Genomic DNA, 22290 nt, shown 5'->3' on the forward strand with positions numbered 1-22290 from the left:
TGAATGAGTCTAGATTTTGGAAGTGAGTTATAGACTAAAGATAGAAATTTGTGAGTTGTTGGCATGTAGATGGTATTTAAAGCCATGAGACTAAATGAGGTCACAATTTTTTGTATGTCTGTTCTTTAGAGCTTTCTATGTATAAGATCATGTCATTTGTATAATATTTGTAAATAGAAATCATTTTACCTCTCCTTTTCCAATTTGGGTGCCTTTTATTTCTTTAGCCTAATCGCCCTGGCTAGAACTTCCAGTACTGTGTTGAATAGAAGTGGCAAAAGTGAACATCCTTACCATGTTCTTGATCTTAGGGCAGAAACTTTCAGTCTTTGACCATTTGAGTTTTTCATATATGGCCTTCATCATGTTGAGGAAATTCCTTTCTGTTTCTAATTTATAGGGTGTCTTTATCTTGAAAGGGCATTGAATTTTGTCAAATTTCTATGGCCATGCCACCCTAAACATGCCTGATCTCGTCTGATCTTGGAAGCTAAGCAGGGTCGGGCTTGGTTAGTACTTGGATGGGAGACCACCTAGGAATAAGAGGTGCTGTCAGCGTTAAAAAAAAATTTTTTTTTTTTGGTCAAATGTTTCTTCTGCATCAGTCTTGATGAACACATGGTTTTTTCCCCTTCATTTTAGTCATGTATAGTCTTACATTTATTGATTTTTGTATGCTGAACCATCCTTGCATTCTGGGACTAAATCTCACTTGGTTTTGATGTGTAATCCTATTAGTATGCTGCTGAATTCAGTTTTGTAGTATTTTGTTGAGGATTTTTACATCTATATTCACGAAGAATATTTTGTAGATTTATTTTCTTGAAGTGTCTCTGGCTTTGATATCAGAATAATTCTCGCCTTAGAATGAATTAGGAAGTGTTCCCTCCCTCTTTAATCTTTTGGAATTGTTTAAGAAGGATTGGTGTTAATTCTTCTTTAGATGTTTAGTCAAAGTTTTTGTGATAGGAAAAAATTAATTAGGTTTTTTTTTTGAGCTGTCAATAGTGTTTCAAGGACCTAGAAAGATGTCTTAAGGACTGCAAGTTTCCATAAGCACAATCTGAAATGACTACTGCTTCAGCCAATTCACAAAAGCCCCCAGTATCTGTTGGCCTCTTAGCTTTGTTCCTGGGCTTTTTCTAATTTATGTACTGATTTACCTGGAATCATATGTTCTATAACACCTTCAAGTCTGCTTTGGATAATTTAGTTATGGAGATTGGGCACCCTCAGAAAGGAGACTTGACAGTATATCTTCAGTCTTTAAAATACTTCACACATTCTAGAATCTTAAAATCACCCCCTGAAGACTAGGTGAGTGATCTCAAATTTAGTAATTAAAAAGCTTAAGGCAGAGTAATTTTGCCTAAGCACAAAGGATTTCTGGGTTTTGTGTTGTGTTGTGTTTTTTGTTTGTTTGTTTGTTTTACCCATTTAGTGAAGATGCGTTTTGCCCAGATTGACTCCTCCTCTGTTTTTCCTCCTTATCTGCCTAAGACAAGGATATTAATTACTGTTGACAGAGACTACATACAGATTCTTCTCTTCCAAGATGGAAAAAAGCATTCTTCTACAATTTATGGTTAGGTCTTTTGTTTGAAGTTGTACACCAAAGGACAAAAATAATTCCTCACAGGCCAAAGGAGGGGGCTTTGTCTCATTATATTTTGGACCCTAACTGGGCATCTGAATATGTCAGCCACTATCACAAAACTGACCAGTAGTGACTCTTCCTGAGTAATAATGACTTCTAAACATTTATGACAGCTTCCTATAGTAAGAAGTAAGTTTTATAGCATGACACAATATATAACATATACAGCTAACATTAAAAGTCTCACAAACCAATTTTTAAGTGTTATTAAAGAAAATGCAGCCTATCTTCTATTTCATTATTTTTAAAATACCAATTTCAGCTTGCTGAATGGATTTTATAACCTGCTAATAGATGTTAACTTTAGTTTTAAAAATATTTCTCCATAACCCCAACTTTATCTGTGCTTATAGTTTTCTGGATTCCTACCCTTAGATATTTTAATTCTATAGTCTTGAAGTAGAGTCCAGGATTTTATATTTTTATTAAGTGCCCAGATAATTCTGATGAATCCATAGACAGGTATTTGGGAACTACCAATAGACCTACTCTCATAAAAACTAGTTTATTTAAAACTGAATCTATCCCTTAAATTGTTGTAAACCATCATTATAATTTTTCAAATTATTGCCCTTTTAACTTTAGAAAATAAATCAGTTATTACCTAAACTTTCTGGACTGTAGTATTAATATTATCTTATAAAATGTGGGGAGCCATTTTATGTAGTGATTGACAGATAAGAGACAATTAAATTCCTCTTGATTATAGGAAAAAGCAGTCTGGGCATATAGTAGATTGTTACTCTGTGGTTTGTTCCATTTAGTAGTGATGTTGTCTTCTTTGACACAGACCAGTTTATGTCTGACTTGGGACACCAGCCATCAGGTTCAGCAGAGAAATGGCCTAACCACAGTGAGCTCTCATGTCCAGTTCCTTTCTGGAGACTCTAGAGGGTGAGTGTTGTTTGAAATGTGTCATTGTTTTTGTGCCCAAGTCTGGTATTTGCATGCAGTGGCCGGATTTGCATGTGCTACAGAGGAGGGGGTATACATGGGCACATCCTTGGTAGGCCCACTCATTATCTTCGGAGCTACACTTTGACTTCAAGACTCTGCTTTTTAAATCTAACCATACTCAGGCTCTCACACTGTGCTTATAATTTTAATCTGTGTTTGAATAAAAGGCAAATATTTAATTGGATTTATTAAGCCAAAGCATAGTGAGGCCAATCTATATGAATTTTAATGGTTTGGGTGCTGAGTAAATTTGGCTGTTGATCAGATGTGTAAGCTTACTGTTCAAGTATTCTATTTTGACGCGAGGCAGTACAGAATGGAAATAAAACAGGAAATTTTATCCATTTGCCAGATATGGATCGTCTACCCTCGATCCTGCCCTGTGGGCCATGTTTGCACTCCTGGTAGTTCATCTGGGGCTCCCTTTGGAAGGAATCTGTAGAAGTGGAGTCAGTGTTCATGAGGGAGGGGGCTGGGCCTCTCCACCTCAGCACCCACTAAGAACACCATCCCCCTCTTTCTATACACAGAATCACACAGCTTCTCAAACAACTTGGTAAGAAGTATGTGATAGAAATTGTAAATGTAAAAATTATAATTTTCAAAATGCCATTTGAATTTTGTTTTAATGAATTTAGATTTGGAAAGGGACTTAGAAATCATGTTCACTACCCCACATCTTTATATTTAGGATCAGAAAAGGTACTAAAACCTTGGCTTCTCTCAGAAGCTGGGTGTACCCTAGTCTCACATTATTCTTGTCCCTAATCATGAGAGGAATAAAAGTGGCAACTAAATCCTGCATATCTAGAAAACCCTCAGGAGAGTTATAACCAGAAGGGTTTAAATTAATGTCCTCATATTATGGTTGAGAAAAGCAGTTGACGAAAGATTAATTGCCCTAGTTACATCATAGCTGAGTCAAGATTAAAGCTTATTTCTTCTACTGTTTACCCCATTGCTCTTCTGGTGTGTGAAGCAACAACAGCTTGGTCACTAGTGATCTTGGTAAGTAGTATTCATTTGGAGTGAATGGACCATTGAGTGACTAAGGAATGAACAGGAGATAAGAGTGTAGAAACAGCAGGCAGTGTAGAAAACCCCTTTAAGATGTTAAGCAATGGAAAAAAAAAAAAACTAGATGTAGAGGGTGTTGTGGGTCTAGGGTTTTTATTTGTTTGCTTTCTTGTTTGTGTGAGATAGACTTACCCATATTTAAGCAATGATAAGAAGGATCCAGGAGGGGAGGTGAGTAGTGATTAAATAGATGGAAGAGTGAAGAAAATTGATAGAGCAATGTCTAGAGGCAAGCATATGAGATCCATAGCACAGGTGGTAAAATGAGTCATGTGGATTTATGGCTCTGGAGGTCAGGTTTGGCCCCCCGAGGTAATAGATTTGGCAGTCAGCAGTAAGTAAAAATGGAGATTCTACAGAGAAGATGTACAAAGTGGAAAAAATAGGAAATGACAGAATCTTCTGATAATCCTAAACTTCCTTTGAATCCCATATCTTAACCCAAATTGAAAAGAAGTTTTTTTTCATACTTCAGTTTTTGCTGACACATGCTGATACTTGAATATACTTTTAAGTACCTGTGTACAGTTTACTCAGCTGGAGGTTTATTGTTTGTCTTTGTAGAATGTTGTGAGTTACAACCTTTCCTAGATGAAAGATCTGAATGACACTGAGTATATATAGCATCACACAAGGTATCTTAAAAAAAAAAATAAAGGGACCCTTAATAACAGGACTGATTTCCCCCTCAATCAATTGTAGTGAAAAAAAGGTCATAATTTTCTTTTACTAGTATTAAAGATAATATTAAAAGTGAAGGATATCTTCTGATCATTGTGCAATCTGTCCTGTGGTTGGAAGCAGTCTAGAGTTCAGGGTGAAATTTAAAATAACTCAGTTAGAAACTTGGCATGATAGTACTCAAGCTGGTTATCTTGGTTCTTGTTTAAAATACATAAATATTATTTCTGTGTTACTTTTATGGTGGTGAGTTTTATTTTCATCAATAATATGTTAGCTTACTATAATGGAGGTCCCAAAATACAATGACTTAACTACAATGAAGTTTCTCTCACACCTCATGGTAATTCAGAGATCAGTATTCCTTTCATTTCTTAGGTATTGTCAGAGCAGAGTCACCACTTTGAATTTTAGCCCAAAGCAAGGGGTGAGGAAAGAGGGAGAAAGGCTATCAAGCAGGTGTTGAAGAAGATGTACACATCACTTTTGCTTACATTTCATTGCAGAAAACAAATTACATGGCCATACCTAGCTGTAAAGGGAAAGTGGGGAAATGTAGTCTGTAGCTGAGGGGCCATGTGACTAGGTAAACTCAATTACCAGAGGAGAATGAATTAGGACAGTTAGTAGTCTGCCATAGATACTTTCTAAATTTTCAGGAACTTTTTTCTATCTTTAGCTTATGAAAGCAGATTAATCAGATTTTATAAATGCAAATGAATTCTTCAGCTCATGCCATAAATAGATGAATTCAGTGTTCATATATTTCATGCATTTACATGGTGTTCTTACATCTTATCAAGTAACCTAAAAGTAAATCTTGGCAAAACTGTGCTGTAGAGTAATAAACCAAAAAGTAATAATAGATTTCTCATCTATTTTAAATCATTTCTATTGCCTTACTTCTAAATTTCTCATTTCTTCATTTCAAATGAAATTTTAAAAATGATTGCACCTATATATAGCCTTCATTTTATAAAATATAACTTTTCCATAAACCACCTAGAGAATGAATTATACCTTTAATCTTAAGGTATAGAGATGGGAAGATGAATGTGCCATACTTTGATGAATGTTCATTGCAGCTTCAAGATGAAATAACATAAATAGAGTTTAATTATACCCAAAAATGCCTTACAAAAAATGTTCAAGATGCTTAGATGCTAGCTTATATGACAGTGTGCATCCACCTGGGTTACCCTGCTCTTCTCCACCTGATGGTGAGAATTCATATCATACAATTGTCAGTTCCAACTCTGAATCCTTAAGCATTTTAAGTAGCTCTAAATAAGAGGCTTGTTTTTAGTCATACACCTCATTCCAGTGGACTGCTTATTTGAACATTTCTTGGATAAAAAAAGTTGTTTTTTCTTATAGCAAAAATTGCTAATGGTTCTAACTGCTTTTGTTGTGGTGGCAGAAGCAGTCCAGGTGTTACAGTAGTGGGAGTTGAGGATGGTGGCTGCCACAAGTGGGCCAAATGCCATGACCTACATAACCTGTTAGCACGGGTGTTGAGGGTTGTTGACTTGTTCTAGGCTTTTAATTCACTTTACTCTTTAAAGAGGGGAAATGATAAAATTGTACAACAGGAGCATAAACAATTCTGTATGCTCTTAATTGGTAAAAAAATAAATAAGCCACCCTACATACTTGGAGCACTAGAGTTTAAATAAATCAATAAATTCATGCATGTATACAATTAAAGGAGGTGAAAAATGAAATTGCAAGCATTGGTATTTTTAAGAAATGTCTTGTTTATCAAGCTTGCTAATGATCTACAGTATAAATTACATCATAGACTTGTTTACGAGTAATAATTTTGACTTAAGATGACACTTAAATTTTGACCGGTCACAACAGAAATCTGTCTCAAGAACCCAGAGATGGTAGCCTGCGCCCAGAGCCCCCAGCCTAAGGGAGAAGTGAGGAGCGAAGGAAAGCAATGGACTTGTATACAGTGGACTTAAAAGCACTGCTTTGTGGAAAGCAGTTTGTTGAGTCCTTGGTTGAAAGGACTGCTTTGTTACAGTTCTGACTTCTGCCCTAAACTTCATATTCAATATTCACCTGTAGCAATTATTTGAGCATACTTCTTATTGTTGTTTTTCCAAGTCCTCAAGTTATATTAAAGATTCAATTGGCAGGTAATGTTATTCAGCACTTAATATGTCCCAAGCACTAAAGATTGAGTGGAGAACAAAGATAGACAAGATCCCTGCCCTACAGGAACTTAGATCTCCTAGTTATTATGTATTAGTGGGTATTAAAGTATATTTGAGTATAGTCAGCTTGGGTGCTTCTTTGTGGAAAATCTTGGCTTTATCATAGTCTTTATATCCTAAACTGTCAAGAATCTTCCAGATATCTTCAGCTAAGTGAGGTTAGGCACACCAGGCAAAATAGAAGAGCAGAACTTTGGTAAAGGGGAGCAGAAATTACACAGCTTCGATTAGGCTCTTGCTTAAAAGACACCACCTGGCTACTTCAGAAGACGATGTGTTCAACCTTATCATCAAAGTGTACTTGGTAAGTGGGTGGATAGTGCTTGATATAGACGCTCATACTCAGGAAAATGTAAGCATTGACTTCCTCATAGACACAGGAAAACAATACATCATGTGGTTTTTTATGACGTTAAAGTACCATTTTTAATCACTTTGTAGTTTTAAAACTTGAATGAGAAAAGGATTGAAAAAGGTATGTTGTATGGCTGCCTGGAACATCTCTGCAATTACCACTTTAGGAAGGAATAGTGATAGGAAAAGATGACTTGAATGTGAGCTGGTTACTTGCTTCTTTCTATATTTGGCTTTCTGCCACTCCTGTGAGACCTGTCTAAAATAGACACTGTCAAAATCAAAATCAGATGTTATGTGTTAGTCTCAGTAATATTCTCTGGTCCCCTTTTCACCCCACCACCTATTGAACTTTTGAACTAGGATCCCTTTATTTGGTCATCGGAAATTGCTGTTTTCTCAGTAGTGGGTTCTTGCCCTTTAGGAGGTCACAGCCTATTTTAGAGACAGATCATGATGCCTACTGAGAATCTAATATGATGAGTAATGTTAGAGGCCATGCACAGAGATCATGGGCCATCCTTGTGCTCCTTTGTGCATGTTCATCCTTGTGCATGAGACTAGCCCATAGACCTACACGTAGAATTCATACTGAAAACACTGTTCTTTGTTATGTGGTTTGGAATAACATGGGTTGCTAAGGGCTGCCTTATCAATTTATGTGCCCTTTATATTCTCACTTTATGTACTATATGATGTTTTTAAAGAAATCTCCATTATACTTAGAGGAAAACTGAAGAGAAAATGTGTCATCATGCAAATCGTCCTCATAACTTTTCATTTACATAGAAACTATTCTGTGTATAACTGCTGGTTATTTCTAGCACCCAGGAATCGGTTTCAGTTAATTCTTTGTTTCTTTGCAAATTATCGTGAATGTCCTAGCCTGGCAAATTTACTTAAAAAGTATCCTCTCTCTGACAAACACTTTCATAGGTCTGTACCAACGACCTTCAGAAATTGGTCTCAATTAGTGTTTATTAGCTCACCAGCACTGATTAGTCATCACCCTTTTGTAGTTAAGAGTCCTTTAGCTTCTGGTCCCTACTTCTTTATTATTCTACATTAAATACTAGCCACAGTCAAGCTAAATCCTCATCCTTCATTTCTTTGCCCTTCTGAGTGCTGCCACTTGAAAATTTGTTGACATAAAACCACAGACTTCTACACTTGAAAGAGATTTTCTTGGTTTAACACCATAATTGTATAAAGTCTTAGATGTGTGAAGTAACTTGTCCAAGGACACACATGGAGTTAGTGGCAGAGCATGTATTCAAATTAAACCTAATTTCTAGGCTCCTCTTCTGCTTACATATGTATGTGTCTTTCCTATCTTCTCATCAGAGCACGTGCTACTTCCACTCATTTTCAGCCTTCTGCTCTTTGGTAAAACTGTAAAACTTCTCATTCTTGTAGGTCTCTAGTTCGAAGATGCCTAAATCTCTTCTTGCTCTGACCATTCACTGTAGTCCCTTGCCCACAGGATTTTTCTACTTGAATGTTCTAATTTCCACTTCCAATTCCAGACTTAACCTACTTCCCACTTTCCTCATTTAAATTCCTCCTCAGCTTGTTTCCAATATGACAGCACCATTCTTTCTGCACTCCAAACCTTGGTGGTGGTGGTGGTGGTGGTGGTGGTGGTGGTGAATCAGTCCTTTCCTCTCCCTCTTCTTACCAGCACCGCACTACATTCATTCTCCCTTCTCTAATATCACATTTGTTCAGGTCTTCTGCATTTTCCTTGTCTAAGTGATTTCCCTGCTTCTCTACTCTTCTGGCCTCCAAAAAGTGACATGTGTTTTAAAGATGATTCCACCATTTACTAAGCAAATAATGTGCACTGTCAATGCCTCAGTTAACTTATCCATAAAGTGTGGTAGAGTAGTGATCTTAAAATGTTGTGAAGATTAATTAAAATAAGATATAAAATTTCATCTATAAAATCTAACCCATGGATGCTCAATAAATGTTTGTAGAAAGAATAAATGTTGGTTCCCTTCTCCTTATAGCCATAATGAGTATGAGTTTGAAGAATTTTTTTCTTAACTACCTAAACTATAAAAAGATTAGATGTTAATACTTTGAGATTTTTAAAAAATGATTGTTAGTGTCTCCTTTGCTCTATGATCACATCGAATAATGAGGATAACATTTTTTTGTCTTGGTCTGTTTTTGTTTATAACAGCCTTGAAAGTATACAAATCAGTAGTTTTTAATATATTCACAGAGTTGCGCAACCATCACCACTATCTAATTTTAGAACATTTTCATTTTTCCAAAAAGAAACTCCACATGCATCAGCAGTCATGCCCCATAACTCCTGGTAACCACCCATCTATTTTCTGTCTATATGGATTGGCCTGTTGTGGCCATTTATACAAATGGAATCAAACAACATATGGCCTTTGTGTCAGGCTTCCTTTACATGGCATAATATTGTGGGGTTTTTTATTTAAATTTTTATTTTTCAGTTAGAGTTGACATTCAGTATTATATTAGTTTCAGGTATATAGCATAATGGTTAGACATTTATATAATTTACGAAGTGATTCTTCTGATTAGTCTAGTACTCACCTGGCACTATACATAGTTATTACGATATTAATGACTATGTTTTATGTGCTGTATCTCAGATCCCCGTGATTATTTCGTAACTTCCAATTTGTACCTCTTAATCCCTTTACTTTTTTCACTCAACCCCCAATTCCTCTCCCATTTGGCAATCACCATTCTCTGTATCTGTGAGTCTGTTCTCGTTGTCTTTATTCATTTTGTTCTCTAGATTCCACATGTGAGATCATGTGATATTTGTCTTTGTTTGACTTATTTCACTTAGCATAATACCCTCTAGATCTATCCATGTCATTGCAATTGGTAACATTTCATTTTTTATGGCTGAGTAATATTCCATTGTATATATGTACCACAACTTCTTTATCCAATCATCTGTTGATGAGCAGCATGTTTTCAAGGTTCTTCCATGTGTGGCATCTATTAGAACTTCATTCCTTTTTATAGCTGAATAATATTCTATTGTATGGATAGACACTTTATCCATTCATTGCTTCATAGACATTTGGGGCTATTATGAATAATGCTGCTATGAACATTTGAGTTGAGTACAAGTTTTATGTGCATATAAGTTTTCATTTCTCTTGAATATATGCCTGGGAGTGGAATTAGTAGACTCTTCAGCTGATAAAGCAAACTATTTTCATTTCAAAGCAAAGACTGCTCATGGTGAGAGAACTAAAGATTCTTATTTGGGGTGTTCCCTTCTATGTTGGTTCCTTAAGACTGAAATTCTTTGCACTGGACCTCACAGAGCATTGTGCTCCCTGAGGTGCTCGGCACATCATGGAAACCAAGAGAAAAAGCCTGAAATTAGAAAGGATCAGAAACAATACAAATACCCCCCGCATAATAAAGGATGTTTTCATTAGCAAAGGACAACAAAATAACCCCCAAATCTCAATGGTTCATTCTCACTAAAGCATTCATTTCATTTACTTTATATGTGAGGTGTATTGCAGGAATCAGAAAAGGGGAAACTTTCTAAAGAGATACAAATTAAGGAAAAGTTAGATTAAGGTGAACACTTACTTCAGAAGTGTCCTGTCCTCTGTTCTAGAGCATGAACCTTTAGAGTAAGGGTAAGAAAGTTTGCCCGTTCTATCAGCCATCGCCCTTCCCAACCCACACTGAACTGAAAGGGAGAGAAGGAGGGGTCTCGAACAGCTTATGGAATGATGTTTGCATTCAGCTCAGCAGCAGGCTTCAAGCACCTTTATGGAAAACCGTGGCAAGGGAAAAAATGTCTTTGAAATAGAGCTTGGCATTGAGCATCATATGATCTGTCACACACAGGTCACTAATCACTCTCCCTTTTCTTGTTTTTCAGTGAACGAGATAATTGGGAGAGACATGTCCCAGATTTCTGTTTCCCAAGGAACAGGGGTGAGCAGGCAGTCTCCCCTCCCTGGTCCTGATTCCCTGGATTTAGGAAGATCCGAAGGGCTCTGACAGTGCTTGCTGCAGCCTTGCGTCTACCACCACATAACTTCTCAGCATGTTTGTCTCCTTGGACTTTGGGTTTCCAACTCCGTGGCCTTCAGGACTGGTGCCAGGAGTTAGGGTCACTGTGGGGAAAGCAGCATTCCTCCACCTTAGGCCTTGGGTAGACTTTGTAAAAGAACAGGAGCAGCATAGACTATATGAGCTTTGGGGAAATGAGCTTTGCTTTTTATTTTTGAATAGGATACTTTTATATGATGGGTGCTTTGAGTGTGAATACAGCAGGCTCTTCATTTGAGAGGTGCTGTTTTTGCAGGCGACCTGGTTGCTTAGCTAGGATTGGCGATTTGTACTGCTCTATGGTCATTTGAAGGACCCGTTAGCTTTGATATTTTTAAAATAAGAAATTTTGATAAAACCTTCCAGAGGCAAACATAAAAGAAAAAAATTCTCCCAAGCCCACACCTATGCCTCAGAAAATCAGCATGTGTCCTAAAGCTTTTCAATAGATTAATAGGAAATAAAGCCAAATGGTAGCTCATACCTCTTTATAAAAGTAAACTGTTAGATAAAATAAGAGACCATTCCAATCATTGAAGTGTTGGAATACAAAATAACATTCCAGAGCATAGCCTTTTTGTAACTTTCTAGGTAATCTTGCAATCTCTCCATACTGACTCCATGTTGAAATTACTTTTTTCCCCTCAGGGCCTTGGGTGTAAAGTAGCTACGTATAAGGTGACTTCGAAAGGTGAGGTCTTAGCTTGATAGCTTTAATTTCCTGCCATCCTACAAACAAGGAGGTTTTGGAGTGTTCTTCCCTTTTGTGTCCTCTGATCCCAGACCTTTTCCAAATGGGATCATTGGCATTTGCCTGCTCTGTAACCTTTGAAGCCACAGTCTCATCGTGATGGTTTTTAGGCAACTTTGCTGGTTCAAATTCATCTCTGGGGGGTAGGCTCTGTCAGAAGCTAACCACAAATGAGCTACGCTACAGGACAAAAGCAGAGAAAATGCAGGACTCCAGATGGGAAGCTTTTAAGATTCCCTGTCATGGAATGCTTATCCCTCATGCTTTTTACAGCCTAAAATGATTCTGGCCCACCCAGTTCCATCTGCATGGCCTAGAAACCAGCCTTTTCCCAAAAAGTCTTTGAAGCAAATCCAAAAATGAGGTAGCATCATAGACCTGACCCTCCAGACCAAAGATGCCCTGGTGCTGCTGCAGGTGAGGCTGGCGTCCAAGGCAGGGGCCAGCGAGAAACTCCAGCCTGCTGTCTACCAAAGGAGGTGCCCAACTTGGGTGCTTTTTTCCAAGCCCTGCCCTTACCCTTCCCGTTAATGGGATAAGTTACCTGGTTCAAGGCCTAGACCTATTTCAAAGCCCCTAAAGTTTGCAGTACATTTTCACATGAAATGATGTACTTCATTCATTCAGGAAGCAAAATTTTTGAGTGCCTACATGTGAGACAACATGCTGGGTTGGTCAGAGGCTTGATGCTGTTGTTCCAGGGGATTGTGGGTCCTAGTTGCCAGGATTCTCTACTGAGGCCAAGTGAGTCCTGGGCAGAGGGAGCCAGCTCATTGCCCACCACCTATAGTCAGGCAGGTAAGAGCTATTTACCCAGGATGAGGAAGTATGGTCCTTTTTTTTCTTCCCTTTGAACTATGATGTTTAAAGTCCCCTCCCCCCCCACACCCAAACTAGTTAAAATTCCTGTACTTCAGCAAATCACTCCTGGTCCCTTAGAACTGGGTGTTTCCATATTTTCTTTCAAAGTGAGTTGTGTCATGGTGTGGACAATGAGATTTTTCAAGGCCTGTAGTTGGAAGCCCACAGCTTCCTTTGAAGGTTGTGGGGGGCTGGGCCCTGAGATGAAGTTCTAGAGAGGTGGCCAGACTTGCCTCCACCCTCTTGCCCCTGGTGTAGCTGCCCCACATGGGGTTCTTGCAGGAGTTCCCCTTGCAAGACCTATTGGGGGTTGCTCTGCTGTCCTCAAGAATAAAAGCCTCTATGATCCAGAGTTGCTATGCACCAAATTTTGATGCCTTTTAAATACCTTGATGCCTGTAGCACTAGAAATGCTTTCCTATTTAAAATAAAAGTTAAATTTTAAAATAGAGCTTTGTAGACTACGTAAGCAGTTTTGTATTAGCTTTGTAAAAGCTTTGGTGTACGAGTTAATATTTTTTGGCTTTGTAGATAAAGATTTAAATTTTCATCAACACAGTGGTGTTAAAGCACACATCCACTGGACTATGCAAATTGAGTTCTAGTAGCAGCACTGAGCAGTTGGGCATGCTAGCACCCACCCTTTCCCCTCCAGCCTGTTTGAGATCTTGGGTTGAGCAGCCTCTGCTTACTGGAGACAGAGAGAAACATGGCTGAAAACAGCTTTAAAAGAACAGATGTCTCCAGGATCATGTGTGGTGCTGCTGCCTGGGGTGCAGCCCACCCCTGCCCAGGACTAGTCGTTATCCCCAGACCTCTGCTGGCTCTGGCTGTGAAGCCCTGTTTTTGATATTCAGAACAGATGGTCATCTTTAAGGCTCAGATGGGCTTAAGTTGAAACCTTGTATTTTATAAAAATGGATGATGTTCGGTTAAGGACTGGTTCTCAGTTATGTTTACAGCACTCGGGATTGTGTTTTCTTGTACATTTTGTATTTTAAAACCTTTTATAGGAGTACAGTGCTCCTTATACAAATACAAAGGGAAGAGCCAGCAATTCAGGCTCCTCAGTTACAGTGCTGAAATAATAAACGGCGACAGGTCAACAGTCTCCTTGAAATCTGCCTGAGTTTTCCTCCGCCTGGGGCTGGTATGGAGCCCCTCCCTCTGGGGCCCAAAGCTAAGGGCACTTCAGCTTTTAAAAAGTCCACGTGGTTAGAAACCTTTGTTTATTTTATGGAAGAGAGGGTAGAGTTCCAGATTTCCTTCCGAAGCTTCAGTTCTGCACCCTCTAATGGGTGCAAAGGACATTCCACGGTGTCTGCTGAGTTCAGGACAACTTGCCTGCCCAAGGTGTGCACGAAAAGTAGGCAGAAAAGTCCCCTTTAAAATTCAAGCCTGAGTTTTTGTGTGAGGGCCTCCTGCCCCCTAGTGTCCTCTGGGGATACTGCAGTACAGTCCATCAAAACAGCCTGTGGTTTTGCCATCTGACAGTCCTTGTGCCAGGCCGGAGGGGCTAGCATCCTTAGGTGAGACCACACCTGACACAACATGGCCACTGAGGTCCAAGTATCCTGGGGTTGGGACCAGCACTCTCTGTTTCTTTTCCTCCCACCATTGGGATCTTTACTCAGAAGCTCCCAGGAGTCATACATTGAAGGCACCAGGGCTTACGTTTTAAAAAAGAAGGCAAGCCTGCTGTGATGTCATCCCCACCGAATCTGTGGACGTGGGCCATAGCCATAACATACCAAAGTCTCTCTGGTGCTACTCAGGAGGCCCAGACCAGGCCATTGGGAGCAGGGTAGCACCATTGTGCCCTCAGCCCTGCATGCAGGGTCCAGCCATCATTTTTGGGGTGAACAGCAGAGCAATAAGTGGGGGATGGAGCTAGGACTTGCGCTCTTCTGGGTGCCTTCTGAGAGCTTTAACAAGCCAGAAAGAAGCTACCAGGTTGAGGGCACTGGTTCTCTAGATGCAGGAGAGACAGCTGAGGACATCAGCCAGCTCTTACCTTCTGGCTCCCTCACCTACAAACACACCCACTCTTTGGGGGTCTGTAGCACAGTGCGAGGTGGGTCACCAACATGCATCAGGCTGGTGTAGTCATCAGGGGCTAGCTACAGAAGGGACAGAGATTTAGGGCAAGGAGCTCCAGGCTCAACCAAGTCCCCAAGCCCTCCAGCCACACCTCACCTGGTAGGCCTGGAAGACGCTGAGCAGATCCTTCATACCAGCTGTGTATGGGACACCCTGCATACGCACCAGAGTTCCCGGTTGGGACAACACTGAGGTGGGAGCAGAGGCCAGGGCAGCAGGGGGCGTGGTGAGGTAGCCCACAGTGGTGGGGGATACTGGGGGGCTAGAGTGAGAGAGGCAAGGTTTTAGTAATACAGCCCCACCTATGGCCTAGACCAAGGCCTGCCTCCCTCTTCTTTTGCTTCTGCCTTGTGCTTAGTTCAGTTCCTCCTCCCTGAAGTCCCTACCTCTATAGTCATCTCCATCCTAGTTTGTAAATAGCATCAGCCAGCCCACAGCTGTCACTTCCTTGTCATCTCACAGACCTTGGATTATCCGGCCCAGGAAGGGGATCACGTCCCTCCCCGAAAACAAGGACAGGGGGCAAGACTGTGGAGTTCTCTTAACAGCAGGGTACCTGGGATAGTAAGCTGTGTAGTTCATGTAGAGCTGAGTGGCTGGCCCTGGGTAGTAGGCAACAGGGGTGGGGGCAGCAGGTACCCTGGCAGCCGGGAGCAGTGCTGAAGAGGGATAGAGAGCTGCTGTCTCAGTGGGAATGAGTGTTGGGGTGGCCTGGAAGGTGGCGTAGGTGGGTGGTGAGAGGCCTAGAAGCAGAAGTAGAGAGGACATGTACAAGGAGCCCAGCACTGCCCTGGGTAGGGCAGCCAGAAAGGAGTCTCTACCGCAGAAAGTAAGGGTTATAACAATACCCACATGCCTCCTCCTTCCCCAGTCCTGGGACACTCACAGGGCAGTTTGCAGGGCGGAGGGGACATGCCACTGCGGCCCAAAGTGCCCCCCATCAGAACACGGCTCATCTCCTCTGTGGAGCAAGGGACAACCTCCACGTAGCGTTCCTTCATCACTTTCTTATGGCAACGCTGAGCAGCAGCTATGGCCCGCTCTGCTGAAGTCATCTGGATGAAGGCATCACCTGATGGTCGGCCCTGTGCACACCATCCTGTAAGCAGTCTGTCCTGCTCCATGAGTGCCTTACCCCCAACCACACACCCTTAATTATCTGTATCTCTTTACAGGCAGCACCCTCACCTGTTGGTTGAGCACCATGTGCACACCATGGGGCCGGATGTCAGCTGCTGCCTCCCCCAGAAAGCTCAGGATATCTTCAATGGTGGCTGTGTAAGGCAGGCCTCGAAGGCGTACACAATCTCTCCCAGTCCCAGCTGCCAGTGGGAAAGGGATGGGCAGCAGTGGAGCAGTCAGTGTGGGAAGGAGTGGGCTGGATGCGTAGCGGTTCAGAACCTAAGGAAGGCAGCAACAGGCTGGTCATGCCAAGTAGGGTGGGGACATGGGGGATGAAACCCATGGGGGAGGGGTGGGGACCCCTGGGTGCTTACCTGCTGCACCTCAGCTGCAGTGCTCCGGAAGAGTTCAATGTATCGCTTACCCAGCATGCCCTTGTGCCTGCGCAGTGCAGCCTGTGCCAGCTCCTCACAAGCAAAGAGTGCAAAGGCATCACCAGTGGGCCGGCCATCAGGGTGGCGCACAAAGAGCAGACCGTCGGCACCCCCAGTCACTGGGCATTCTGGCCCCAGGAAGCCCAGCACATCTGCTGGCCCAGCCGAGAAGGGCAGTCCCCGAAGTCGCAGGATCACTTGGTCTTCCCGTGACAGGAAACGAGCCACCTCTAGTGATGTGCCTTGTGGGGGTTGGGGGAGGCATGGGAGTCACCTGCTGACTTCATTCATGCCCTTCCAAATACCCATCCACACCTGGCACACGGGGGAGCAGAAAGGCAAGGGTTGGTAGGGAAGTGGGACATGGGTCAAAAACCAGGGGAAGCAAGGAACTGCTGGGGACACACTCACCCCCTGCAATCTTTACAAACTCCTCTCCTGTTGCTTTATATACCTGTGGGTACAGTGGGGACAGCCCATGGGTCTCAGGCCTGGCTGGCCTCAGCTCTGCTCCGCTCCGCTCCCAGCCCAAAGCCCCACCTCGATATAGCGGACACCCATGTGGTGCTTGTGTCTCTGCAGCGCTAGGTCCCGCTGCTCGCTGTCCACAAAGCGGATGAGGGCCTCGCCATTTCTGCGGCCCTGGGCGTTGAGGCAGAGTGCTACACCACCCCTGTGGAGCCAGTGCTGTGTTAGTGCCTCCTAGGTAGGCTTGCCCTCCTGGGCCCGCCCATCCTGCCGTACCCACCTGGCAATGTTGAGCCCTTTGAAGAAGCGAGCCACGTCCTGGTCTGATGACTGCCAGGGTAGTCCACGGGCCCGAACCACTGTCTCACTGTCTACCACATCGGCCTTGCTGCTGTGAGAGCAAGGCACAAGGTCAGAACTATCCAGCTGTTGTCATCCCGACCCCTACCCCACACTCACCAAGGTCCCGTCTCGTATTTCTGTTTTACCACCTCGGGCTTCGAAAACAATTGACCTGAGAAGAGATGGCACAGGCGTCAGCAGGATCTGGTGGAGGGGCTCTCCCCACCAAGCTCTGCAAAAAGAGGACAGTCGAGGGGGATGAAGAGGTGACAAAAGGACTTCCACTTTAGTCTCTCCGAGAAGGTAACAAGTGGAGAGGGGAACTTTGACAAATTAATAGGCAGGCATTCACCCAGCCCTCAAAGAGAACAGGTGACAGGTGGTGAGAGGAACCTTACCACTGGGCCCTTCGAGCAGGTGGAGGATGATAGCTACCATTGTCTTCACTTCCCAGACCCCAAAGTCATCTTCTGTGGCATCTGTCTCCAGCCCTAAGTCTACGAGCAGAGACATCACAATGAGGGAATTCCAACATGAGAGGGCCAGCATGAGCACTAATCCTGGTCTCACCTCAGCCCAAGTACCCTATATAGATACATGCAGAATCCCAGCAAACACATTTGTTTTGGCCCAACTCCTGTATGTCCTTACAGGGCCCGCAGCCCAGACATAAACAAACATATGCCCATATTCCAAATAAGCCTCAGCACAGACCAGAGACGTGCACTCAAGGTCTCAGCAGCTGTCAACTTGCATGTGTTCATATAACCCACCAGTATGCACATACTCAGACACATACAGCCTATGGTCGTCCCTCCACCCTAACCTCACTGGGTCACAGATACCCTGTGCCATGGTGGCCACGGTGAGGTCCCTGGCAAGGCGGGTGCTCGGGTGCTGCACATGGAACTCTCTGCGGAGGTCGTAGAAGGAGAAGAAGGTGTCGGGGAGCACCAGGTTCTGGGGGCACATGTGAGTGGGGATGAATGGGGGAAACTGAGCCACTCTGCCCACCCCACAATGGAGTTCCTAGAAACCCTACCCCCTGTTGTGCCCTCAGTGGCATACCTTCCTGGAGGCCTCGGGGTGCAGGACCTGTCGCAGCAGCTGCTGCCCATCAGTGCAGAGCATGTAGGGGCCCCCGCCCAGCAGAGCCACATCCCCGCTCACCAGCTGTGAGAACTGGGGATAGGGATTGGGAGAGAGACAGACAGACTCACAGCTGGGCAGGCAGGAAGAAAGAGGGCACAGGCTGCAAAGCTGGTTCAGCCAGATGTTCAGCCCTACCCTGCTTGGGGAGTAGGAGTTGGCCACGCCTTTTGGGCCTGGCTCTGTGTCCTTCTCCCCCAATCCACCATCACTTTCTACAGGCCAAATGGGGGCAGTTACATTATCACCCAAGCCCCCATTGCACACACCACAGGAGTCTGGAGTGAGGCCAGAGCAAACACCTGGTGGAGAGGGACAAGCAGGTAGGAAGAGGCGGGGCAAAGCAGGTTAAACCTGTCCCTGACCAGGCACCACCCTCAGACAGGTGGGGGAGGCCCAGTCCCGCCTGAGGCCCATCCTGCTCATGGTCAATGGCAGCCCCGCCTCTACGTCTGACCAACCGAGAAGCGGAGAAACTCCAAGGACAGAGCTCCACACCTGGACACCAGGGACAGCATGAGCTTTGACCCACACCCTATCGACCAGTTGGCACTCAACTGTTTGCTCACAGAAGGGGTGGCACTCCAGAAGCTACCAGCCCCTCCCCCAGCCTCCATTCCTACTGGAGAACCGGTATAAGCACTAAGAACAGGCCCAAGAACCTCCCCCATGCCAACTCTACAATCTGAGGCTGGCGGAGCAAGGCAACTCAGCTCTCTTTCAGCGCACCCCTCAAGTGAGGCTGCCCTGGAAGCCCTTCTGGAACAGACCAGGTTCAACATCTTTGTGTCTCCGTTTCCTCATCAGGAACCACCAAAGTTGTTGGAAGATGAAAGAATTTGTGCGTGTAAAGCACTTATTCAACACTCAAGAGTTAGGCAGGGGGTGAGTACAGGAGTGAAGGTAAGAAAAAGAAAACAGCAATGAGAACCGCCTCCCACTGCAGTCTGGGACAGGAGACACCCTAGGCCTTTGCACTCAGGAGACAGGTAGCCTCCAGGCGGGGTCCGGACAGCGCCCACGCCTGGCCTGCCGGCCGGGACAGGCCTAAACGAGCAGCTTACACCTGGCGGCGTCTGCCTCTGGGGCAGACAACGCCCTATGCCCCTGCTCCAGCGTCTCCCAGGTGGGTGGGTGGGCCGAGGTCGCAGGCGGCAGGGACCATGACCTATGACCAAGCCTACGCCCCTCAGCCCTTTCGGCTTCCTGCTGCTGTTTTGGGAGACCCGACCCGGTAGGTTCCCAGAGGCGTCTAGGTCTTGGCCTCGCTACCCCGCCGGCCAGGGACTCTGGGAAGGGCCTTACGGCCTCCATTCCCACCCTCGCAGTAAGGTGGATCTGGAAAAGCTGAAAAGACGTCCCCAGGAATGGCCCGCACACGTGGACACACACACACGCGGGAGTCGCTGAAAGTTTCAAACAACAGGAACCCGTCCTACCGCCCGGGCCAGTTAGTCGCAGCGCACCAGGCCTCGCCCGCTGCCGCCTGTCCCACCGAGAAATGTCCCCACGGCCGGGCAGCGTCTCCGCTCACCCCAGCCCCGGCGCTCACCTGCTGCAGCACCTTGTCCAGCGGCTCAGCCCGCGCCAGGCTGTCGGCGCTCAGGCCACTCGCCTCGCGGCACTGCGGGCTCAATGCGGCCGCCTCGGCGCGAATCAGTGATTTGTGCAGCGTCCCCACCTGCGAGCGGATGGGGAAACCGATCAGCCACTGAGCCCTTCGGATCCTGAAGCTCCCTAGGGACCCCACTGCCCACTTTCCACCCTACCTGGCGGCTCCGTGGCTCCACCACTTGCCACACTAGAAGGATTAAATCAGTCTCGTCGGAGCCGAGGTCCGGCCCCAGTGCTCCCGCCGTGGCTCCGAACAGTACGATCAAGGGGCCAAGCTCTGGGCAGGGGTCGGCAGCGGAGTCTGCGGCGGGGTTCGGACCCGAGGGCGGTGGCTGAGGTGGCGGCGGAGTCATGGCCGTAGAGGAAGGGGGCGCTCGGTCACACACGCGCGGACCGACGAGGCGCACGCACGCACCGACAGAAGGCAGACGCGGACCAGCTTGGGCGGGACACCGTGTTTTGGGGGCGGCACCTGCGGCAGGGCTGGAGCTGTGGGCGCTGCTAAGACCCGCCCGCGGTGCCCCACAAGGCGGGGCAGCTACCGGCCCCCGCCCTCGCTGGGCGAGTTACCTGTCGGCCCTGCTGGCCACGTGACCAAGGGCGGCCCCTGGAGCCGTGGGGGAGGGCCACTAGAACCAAGCCCAGGACGCGCGCACTCACACGCCGGGCCTGGGCGCGCGCTTGGAGCCCGAACTCCCATTTCCACAGTCCACTGACTTCTGGGGTGACTCCATCCTTCCCCTCCTCTCAGCCTCTCACCGTGAGGCCTCCGCCAAGGGCAAAACCAGAGGCCTTCTCTAGTCCTAAGGGTCACATGAGACTTGTGAAAATCACCAGGAGGCAGTCTAGGGGCTGTGGGGGGCCTGGGGAGTGACAGAAGTCACCAAGGGTCAAAGGGGGCGGTGAGAGTTACCGGGGATCACTCGGAGGCCTGTGTGGGGGATCACCAGAGTCCGACTGTGCGGGACAGGGATCACCAGAGTTCATTAGAGCCGTGGGGGTGGGGAGGAGGGGGCGGGAATCATCAGAGGTCACTGGGCAAAGCTTGTCCATACAGATGCGAAGGCCGGGCCTTAGCCTGGCTCCAGAAAGTGCCCGTGGTGCCGAAGCGCGGTCGGAGGTGCGCAGGCCTGGTGCTGGGAAGGAGGAGGAGACTCACTCTACTCCCGAGAATGGCACTCTAGACGGGGCTAAGCCGGATAGTCTGGGCCTGGTGCCTCACCCTTACCCCACGTGGGAACTCCTGCTTGAAATTGTCGCCCTACCCCCTTGCCGACCGGCCTGTTGCCTAGAGATGTAAGCGCGCTGGCGGGTGGGGACTAGTTGCAAATGTGTGAATTGCGCGTGCGGACTGCAGATCTTTTCCATCTGGGACCGACATCCTAATTCGGACAGTCCCGCGTGGAGGGCTCCCAGTACCCTTTCTCCCCATCAATCTTGGTGAGGCTCCTTTACAGCACGTTTCTAGGCCGCCCCGGACTTCTCCCAATTCTCCCGTTTATATGACTGAGAAACTAAATAAGAATCCGATGGGAAGAAAGAACTTCAGCCCGGCGGAGGTTGCCAGACATGGGGTTGCCAAGCCCGAGCCGAAACTGAAGCGGAAGCAGCACCTCGCGATTTCGGAAAAGCAGGGCACTGCATCCGAACCTTCGGACAATGGAGAGAGCGAAAGAGCTGGGGGGGGGGGGGCTCGGAGACCTTGCCCATTGATCCCGCACTGCGTCCCCGCTTGACGGATAAAGAGACTGAGGCGCCCGAATCGGAAGTGACTCCCGCCAGGCACGGCGGCGTGGAGGGAGATGGAAGTAGACAATTCTTCCAGCGTCTTCAGACGACCATTGTTCCCCTTTAGAGTATAAGCGGGTGTTGGCGTGCGGCTGTGGGTCTCTGGACTGCACACCCGGGCTTGCTCTCTTGTCCCCACCCGCGGAAGCGTTAAGCCAATGAGGCCCGAGGGAGGAGGAAACTTCGCAGTTTGGACCCCGCCCCCTCGGGATAAGGCTGGAATGTCAAATATTTGTTCGTGGGGCGGGGCGCAACAGCGAGGTAAGGCCCCTCCCTTACCTACCACGGAGCGTGCGCCAGGCGCAATAAGGCCTTTCTCCAGGCAAAGCTTTTAATGCCACTTTTCGCCCCAGCAGCACCCTGGCCCACCGGCCTCTCCTAAAACTCCTCAGGCGTGCATCGCTCCTTGTCGGTCTTTTGTCTGGGCTGCTCCTATAGGATAGAGTCCTGGCATCCCCTGCGGGCCCTCAGGACGCTTCTGGTCTCTGTCTCACACATCCTAGCGCCCCCATGCGTTCAACTTTCTCTCTAAGCCTTTCCATATTCCTTTCGCGCGGATTTCGACGCCGGTTCCTCCCTAATGTTTCGAGGTGACCTCTCCAGTGTGGTACCTGTGGCCGTCCTGAGCGTATT

At 45.9% G+C, this 22290-nt stretch overlaps 2 protein-coding genes and 1 pseudogene across 9 annotated transcripts in view; 2 read left to right on the forward strand and 1 right to left on the reverse strand.

Moving 5' to 3' along the window:
* NFATC3 (nuclear factor of activated T cells 3) overlaps positions 1-13751 on the forward strand; it is a 98798-nt gene extending 85047 nt beyond the window's left edge. For 2 of the 3 annotated variants that reach the window (XM_011380531.2, XM_023523470.1), the window contains exon 10: positions 10856-13751. In XM_011380531.2, coding sequence (XP_011378833.1) covers positions 10856-10977 — 122 coding nt within the window. In that variant the 3' untranslated portion in view covers positions 10978-13751. Of the gene's footprint in view, positions 1-2447; positions 2552-10855 lie in introns of all 3 variants that reach the window. The other variant, XM_011380533.2, reaches the window with a different exon arrangement.
* On the forward strand, positions 440-558 carry LOC111731755 (annotated as a pseudogene).
* Positions 13530-21877, reverse strand: ESRP2 (epithelial splicing regulatory protein 2). 6 transcript variants are annotated; one of them, XM_023523472.1, is made up of 15 exons: positions 20025-21877; positions 19808-19936; positions 18175-18288; positions 17952-18066; positions 17505-17603; positions 17224-17278; positions 17045-17152; positions 16837-16969; positions 16708-16750; positions 16237-16538; positions 15929-16141; positions 15627-15825; positions 15297-15483; positions 14837-15002; positions 13530-14760 (listed from the first exon to the last, which is right to left on the reverse strand). In XM_023523472.1, the coding sequence occupies exons 1-15, from the start codon at positions 20220-20222 to the stop codon at positions 14671-14673; spliced, it is 2151 nt and encodes a 716-aa protein (XP_023379240.1). In that variant the 5' UTR covers positions 20223-21877; the 3' UTR covers positions 13530-14670. The 6 variants fall into 6 exon arrangements, with proteins under 6 accessions (XP_023379240.1, XP_011378832.1, XP_023379241.1 ...); XM_011380530.2 differs by having other exon boundaries at positions 17045-17155; XM_023523473.1 differs by having other exon boundaries at positions 15297-15399; positions 17045-17182.
* Between the last annotated feature and the right edge of the window lie 413 nt (positions 21878-22290).

This window comes from Pteropus vampyrus, unplaced genomic scaffold (assembly GCF_000151845.1).
Source record: "Pteropus vampyrus isolate Shadow unplaced genomic scaffold, Pvam_2.0 Scaffold394, whole genome shotgun sequence".
In the NCBI taxonomy this organism is placed as follows: domain Eukaryota; kingdom Metazoa; phylum Chordata; class Mammalia; order Chiroptera; family Pteropodidae; genus Pteropus; species Pteropus vampyrus.

Excerpts from the sequence above, each read along its gene's own strand:
- ESRP2 (XM_023523471.1), bottom strand. The coding sequence starts at position 20,222 with ATGACTCCGCCGCCACCTCAGCCACCGCCCTCGGGTCCGAACCCCGCC. Across the intron at positions 19,937-20,024 it reads TGGAGCCACGGAGCCGCCAG|GTGGGGACGCTGCACAAATC; the intron begins GTAGGGTGGAAA and ends ATCCGCTCGCAG. Across the intron at positions 17,183-17,223 it reads AAATACGAGACGGGACCTTG|TTCTGACCTTGTGCCTTGCT; the intron begins GTGAGTGTGGGG and ends ACAGCTGGATAG.